General features: G+C 44.4%; 1 protein-coding gene across 1 annotated transcript in view; it reads right to left on the reverse strand.

The window, feature by feature from the left end:
* Positions 1-4,059, reverse strand: part of LOC138437857 (antigen WC1.1-like) — a 63,348-nt gene extending 59,289 nt beyond the window's left edge. Inside the window, exon 1 of the mRNA XM_069585828.1 lies at positions 3,932-4,059. Coding sequence (XP_069441929.1) covers positions 3,932-4,004 — 73 coding nt within the window. The 5' untranslated portion in view covers positions 4,005-4,059. The remainder of the gene's footprint in view (positions 1-3,931) is intronic.
* Between the last annotated feature and the right edge of the window lie 3,297 nt (positions 4,060-7,356).

Genomic DNA, 7,356 nt, shown 5'->3' on the forward strand with positions numbered 1-7,356 from the left:
GATTATCAGATAGAGAAGGAGAAATATCATATGATATCCCTTATATTTGAATCCAAAAACAAAAATTTTAATGGACTTATTTACAAAACAGAAAGAAACTCACAGATTAGAGAAATTAACTTATGGTTGCCAAGGGAAAAGAATGAAGGGAAGTGATATGCAAGGAATTTGGGACCGACTCCTACTCACTGCTATATTTAAAATGGATAATCAACAAGGGCCTACTGAACAGCACAGGGAACTCTACTGAATGTTACATGGCAGCCTGGATGGGAGGGGAGTGTGTGGGAGCATGGATACACACATATATATGTATGGCTAAGTTTCTTTGCTGTTCACCGGAAGCTATCACAACATTGTTAACTGGCTATACGCCAATATGAAACAAAAAGTTAAAAAATGCAGACTTGACCAAGCAGAAGACTCAATGAGCTAAAAAAAAAGATCAGTTGAAATTATCCAATCAGAGGAGAAAAAGAATGCAAAAGAAAAAAGAAAACCTACAGGAATTATGGATGCCATTAGGAGAAACAAGGTATCCAAGATGCCTGCTCAGTTGTGTCTGACTGCAACCACATGGACTGTAGCCGCCCAGGCTCCTCTGTCCATGGGATTCTCCAGGCCAGAATATTGGAGTGGGTTGCCATGCCCTTCTCCATGTGATCGTCCTGACCCAGGGATTGAACCCATGACTTTTACATCTCCTGGATTGGCAGGTGGCTTCTTTACCACTGACACCACCTGGAAAGGCCAATGCTCAGGTCCTAATTTTACCTGTGCTACTTACTCAAATCTTATCTTATTTATACAAGTGATTTAACTTTGCTTTGCCTCAGCTTCCTGATCTGTTTTTTTTTTGTTTGTTTTTTGAGATAAATGTACCTTGCCTTGTAGGACTGTTGTGCACTCAAATTCATATATAATTCATATATAACAGCTAGTGGAGGTCCTAATTTTACCTGTGCTACTTACTCAAATCTTATCTTATTTATACAAGTGATTTAACTTTGCTTTGCCTCAGCTTCCTGATCTGTTTTTTTTGTTTGTTTGTTTTTTGAGATAAATGTACCTTGCCTTGTAGGACTGTTGTGCACTCAAATTCATATATAATTCATATATAACAGCTAGTGGAGGTCCTAATTTTACCTGTGCTACTTACTCAAATCTTATCTTATTTATACAAGTGATTTAACTTTACTTTGCCTCAGCTTCCTGATCTGTTTTTTTTGTTTGTTTGTTTTTTGAGATAAATGTACCTTGCCTTGTAGGACTGTTGTGCACTCAAATTCATATATAATTCATATATAACAGCTAGTGGAGGTGATGGAATTCCAGCTGAGCTATTTCAAGTCCTAAAAGATGATGCTGTGAAAGTGCTGCACTCAATATGCCAGCAAATTTGGAAAACCCAGTAGTGGCCACAGGACTGGAAAAGTTCAGTTTTAATTCTAATCCCAAAGAAAGGCAATGCCAAAGAGCATTCAAACTACCAAACAGTTGCACTCATCTCACACACTAGGAGAGTAATGCTCAAAATTATCCAAGCCAGGCTTCAACAGTACATGAATCGTGAACTTCCAGAACTTCAAGCTGGATTTAGAAAAGGTAGAGGAACCAGAGATCAAATTGCCAAAATTCACTGGATCATCAAAAAAGCAATAGAGTTCCAGAAAACCATCTGCTTCATTGACTACACCAAAGCTTTTGACTGTGTGGATCACAACAAACTGTGGGAAATTCTTAAAGAGAGAGGAACACCAGACTACCTTACCTGCTTCCTGAGAAATTTGTATGCAGGTCAGGAAACAACAGTTAGAACTGAACATGGAACAAAGGACTGGTTCCAAATTGGGAAAGAAGTATGTCAAGGCTGTTTATTGCCACCCTTATTTAACTTATATGCAGAGTACATCATGAGAAATGCCAGGCTTAATGGAGCACAAGCTGGAATCAAGATTGCCAGGAGAAGTATCAATAACTTCAGAAATGCTGATGACACCACCTTTATGGCAGAAAGTGAAGAAGAACTAAAGAGCCTCTTGATGAAAATGAAAGAGGAGAGTGAAAAAGTTGGCTTAAAGCTCAGCATTCAAAAAACTAAGAGATGGCATCTGGTCCCATCACTTCATGGCAAATAGATAGGAAAACAATGGGAACAGTGGCTGACTTTATTTTGGGGGGCTCGAAAATCACTGCAGATGGTGACTGCAGCCATGAAATTAAAAGACACTTGCTCCTTGAAAGAAAAGCTATGAACAACCTAGACAGCATATTAAAAAGCAGAGACATTACTTTGCCAACAAAGGTCCATCTAGTCAAGGCTATAGTTTACCCAGTAATCATGTATAGATGTGAGAATTGGACCATAAAGAAAGCTGAACACTGGAGAATTGATGAATTTGGACTGTGGTGTTGGAGAAGACTCTTGAGAGTCCCTTGGACGGCAAGGAGATCAAATCAGTCCATCCTAAAGGAAATCTGTCCTGAATATTCATTGGAAGGACTGATGCTGAAGCTCCAATACTTTGGCCATCTAATGGGAAGAACTGACTCATTTGAAAAGACCCTGATACTGGGAAAGATTGAAGGCAGGAGATGAAGGGGATGCCAGAGGATGAGATGGTTGGATGGCATCACCGACTCAATGGGCATGAGTTTGAGCAAGTTCCAGGAGTTGGTGATGGATAGGGAAGCCTGGTGTGCTGCAGTCCGGGCATGCTTTGTGTCCACAAAGAGGTGGACACAACTGAGCGACTGAACTGAACTGGCATAGTAGTCACAGTCATAGTATAGAGAGCTCCAATATAAATCATGCCAAAATGACAAATATCACAGTTTAAAAAGCACAATGTCATGAGCAAGCAATGAAGGAGGAAATGAAGCAATAAATTAGCGAATATATGTTAGTTTTTGCCTATGAAACTGGGTAAGATTTTAAAGCTTGGTAAAAAGCAAATGTTGGTGAGGGTAAGTGGAAACTAATATTCTCACACAATACTAGTGGAAATGAAACTCAGTGCAAACATTTCAAAAGGCATTTTATCTCTATGTACCAAAAGCCTTAAAGATATTCACAGGCCATGAAACAACAGTTCCACCCAGAAAACATCATTAGAGAAATAATCATGAATGGTCCTTACATTTAAATACAGAAAAGCTCAGGCCAACTTTTCTCATAATAGCAGAAATGTTGAAAACTACCAAATGCCTGAAGAAATAAAATTTATATTTTAAAGCAGGATAAGAAATATGGGAGGCTGGAGGATGGGAGAGAGGACCCAGAGAGAGGCAGGCAGGCAGGTACACAATAATCTCTGATCTGGTTACATGCAGCAGACATGACATCCAGCCCTGTGGGGACCCTGAGTGCCTCACAGACCATCACACTCAGTCCCTGCTCAGCAGTCCCATTCCTCTCACACAGGCAGACTCCACACCCTCATACAGCCTCACACATCCACAGACACCCTCACATGCACCCTCACACACACACACACACACACACACACACACACACACAAGCACAGAGCCCACAGGAGCACAGACACAGGAAACACAGGGACCCAGGGGCAGAGCTCACACACCAGGCACGTGGAGCGTGTGGGAACAGCCCAGAGTCCCCGCTGGGGTCAGTCGCTGGACCTTCCACACACGGGGAGCCACTGGGACTCCTAGAAGCTCCCTGAGAACAAGGGAGACAGAGGAGGGGACTCAGGGTGACCCAGCTCAGTCCAGACCAAACCTCACTGCTCTGTAAAATCTGCCGATATGACCAGTGTAGCCCGCACAGGAGACAGACCAGTATTCACAGTCAGTGTGGTTCTTTTTTGGTCAAAAACACTGAGGCTCGGCTCCAGAACTCCAGACACCTTTCCCTTCACCAAGGCATACACTGCCTGGTGTGGACCCAGGACAGAGGGGCAGCTCTTACCTTGACCACCCACCACAGTGCCGAGGAGGAGGACACAGAGTCCCCGCAGGGAGAGGTGTCTGCCCAGAGCCATCCTGACCCCACATCCTCAAGGTCACAGTCCCAGCTGCAGGATCAGCCTGTGAGGAGGTGTCAGGGTGTCGACCGGGGTCTATATAGACCACCCCTTACACCCTCCCTCCTGAGAGCCAATAGCGACACCTCTCACCATTTCAGGCACTATCGGAGGCTGCATCTGCAAACTTTCTGCAGCTCAGACACCAATGAGCTTCTGAATCTTCCACATCTCCTTATATGAGCAACACGGTCCTTTGACCTCCTGCTTCTGTGGTCCTGAGAGCCGGGCTCCATGACTGAGGCTGGTGTAGAAAAGTTGCATGAAAAACCATGAGTAACAGTTTCTCATCTGAACACCCTGTCCAATACCATAGACTGTGAGATTTGTCAGGGTCAGAGGAGGGGATCTCTTAGCCCGCGGAGAATTTCTCTGGTGGAATCAAGCATTGATCTTCCTTGGGACTGAGCTCAGGGACAAGGAAGAGAACTACAAGAAGGCTTGAAATACAAGAATATTTTTCAGGCCAGCAGAAAGTGAAGACCAGGAGCAGAGGAATTCATAAGTGATCACGGTGTGAGTGAGGTGGGATCCATCATGTTGAGGGGATTAGTTTGCTGGTCTTTTCCCCTCTTCTCAGAAGAATCTGGAGCCTGGGTACTGGGGCACATGCATGCATTCTCAGCTGTGTCTGACTCTTTGCAACCCCATAGGCTGTAGCCCTATCAGGCTCCTCTGTCCAAAGGATTTCCCAGGCAATAATACTGGAGTGGGTTGCCATTTTCTTCTCTGGGGGATCTTTCTGACTCAGGGATTGAATCCACGTCTCCTGTGTCTCCTGCATTGGCAGGCAGGTTCTTTACTGCTGAGCCACCTGGGAAGCCCTATAAGGGATTTTCAGACACACTAACTTCCTTCCCCTTTATTGCATTTCAGTTTATGTGAAATATCCCTTTCAGCTAGTCACCAAATAATGCTTCATGAGAGAAAGAGATTGCTGTTATAGGAAACAAAGAGAAAGTAGGAGTCATCATTCAACTTGAGCCTGCCAAATAGGATTTGGGCATCTCTAGAATAAACCATGTAGTTTAGAAAGACTTAGGTTTCCTAAACTTCACGGTTTCCCCCTTTGCATATTGACAGTTTGGTTTGATTAGATTCATTATATTATAAGCCATTACTAAAGAAGATGCAAAATATAATTTAAGGGAACTGCCCCAGACGGAAGGATAAATAGAAAGTATTATGCTACATGGTAGCTGCAGGCAAGGGGTCAAAGAAGAGGCCTGTGAAGCAGAAAAGAGAAGGGGTTCATGCTGCCTGAAACTATCAGTGACCCCACCTCCTTCACTCTACATTTAAGAGGAAAAGCAGCGACAAGAATGGAAGCCCAGGTGGATGAGGGGACAGATCAAAGCAGAAGGGGCTGAAGTTCAGTGTGGCCATTGCTGCCTTGTTCTGTTTCCACTGATCAGAAGAAGCTCCCAGATGGTAACCAGAAAGTAGTCCTGGGGTGAATAGAGACTGAGAAGGACAGTAAGGGGATATAAGATAGTGACAAAACCCAAGGTCACTAAGATGCTACCCCCCATGCCTCATGCCCTCTCAGGCTAAAGATGCCCATGGTGCACCCCTGTGGTCCACACAAGCCCACACTGAGGCCCCCTCACCCGTCTGACTCTCATCATTTCAGCAGAGATGCGGGAAAGACGCATCTGTGACACACACACTTCAGAGTCCCCACCAGAGCTCAGAGATGGATGGCTCCATGCACCCCACTCATACACCTTAAGGTCTCAGTGAAGGCAACCCTGAGGGCAGCTGAGGGCCAGTCCACAGCCCTGTCACATCCCCGACCAGATGGACGCCTCGTCCTGGTCAGCAGACATAGCTTCTCTGTCCTGTCACACCCGTCCTTCCTATTTGAGACTCAGGTAAATGAAAAGGGAGAAAAGTCAATTGAACACATTCTTTTCTCTCTCTCTATTTAAATATGCTAATGTTTTATTTTACAACAGTCACTTACTTGTTCTGTGTTCCTCTCACTTCCAAGCCCCCATCTGAACATGAACTCCACCTCCTTCTGTACGCTTGACACAGTGGTGATAATCACTGATTATAAATGTCAGAACCAGAATATAAACTCAGGGGCTGGAGTAGGACCAGGATCTGCTCAGTCACTTAAGAGTCGATGATCTACTCCCCCTGGGACCCAGGGTCATCATTCCTTACCCAGTTATGGACTCCACAGCATCACCAGAATCCATGAGGCAGACACTTAGAACACAGGACATGCTTCCTGGGGTCCACTCACCCCTCCCACAGGATGACACAGGGATGCGTTTAGTGAACCAGGTACATACGGTCTTACCTCAGGATTGAGATCTCACAGATAAGACACTGTTAGGGGCTCCAGACTCTATAATAGGGATGGGTGGGCTGGAAAGGAGGGGCTAACTCAGGGCTAGTATAGGGTCCCCAGCACCCACTACCCCAGAGCTGGGAGTGCAGAGTCAACATGAACCAACTCACCCTCTGATGAAGGTATGTCTTCTCTGACACATAAGATAATCTCAGTGTCCAATCTCATCCAAGATTTGAAGGAGGAAAGCTTTAGGGAGGACACCAACCAACTTTGTCCACAATAAACTTGAGAGAGTGCAGTGCAGGGGTCAGGAGAACAGACTTAGGAGCCAGTCTGCCCTGTCGTGACCCAGAGCTCAGCCACACCCCACATGTGTGACCTTGTACAGGGTCCTGACACTCTCTGTGTACTGGCTTAGTGTGTAAAAGGAGAGTCATGTTTGTGCCTAGATGACAGAGTTTTGGTTAGAATTAAATGAGTTGGCATTAGTAAGAGATATAACCTTTAGTTATTAGTGGTACATAGTAGTGATAGAGAAGCAATATTAGGGTCCCTTTCTCCATCCCATCCCAGGACTCACAGAACTCTAGAACAGGAATTAAATTCTGTTATCTGGAGCCTTGGCTGGAGCTGTCAGAACTCTCCCAGAGTTTTGACGTGCTGTGATGGTGATTGGTGCCAGAGTTGTGAGTCTTCCACACATCACTCCTTCTCTCTGTCCCCCATTCTACTGCTCATGAACTTTGACCCTACCAACCATGAACCTCATGAATTAAGTCGTTTACTTGCTAATTTCACTTTATAAATGGACTTGGTAAAAGTTTTGTGTCTAATTCACCTCCTTATCCCCAAAGCCTGCTAATAAAAAATCCTAAATGATGTCTCTTGTATACCTGAATGAATGAATGTCAGCCAGGTATTTTACATAAATCATTTCAATCAAAAGAAATCTTTTGAGAAATAATTCAACTTGTTGTGAGGACTTAAGAGCACAATGCAAGTTGT

The sequence above is a fragment of the Ovis canadensis genome, chromosome 3, assembly GCF_042477335.2.
Source record: "Ovis canadensis isolate MfBH-ARS-UI-01 breed Bighorn chromosome 3, ARS-UI_OviCan_v2, whole genome shotgun sequence".
NCBI classification, from domain to species: Eukaryota; Metazoa; Chordata; class Mammalia; order Artiodactyla; family Bovidae; genus Ovis; species Ovis canadensis.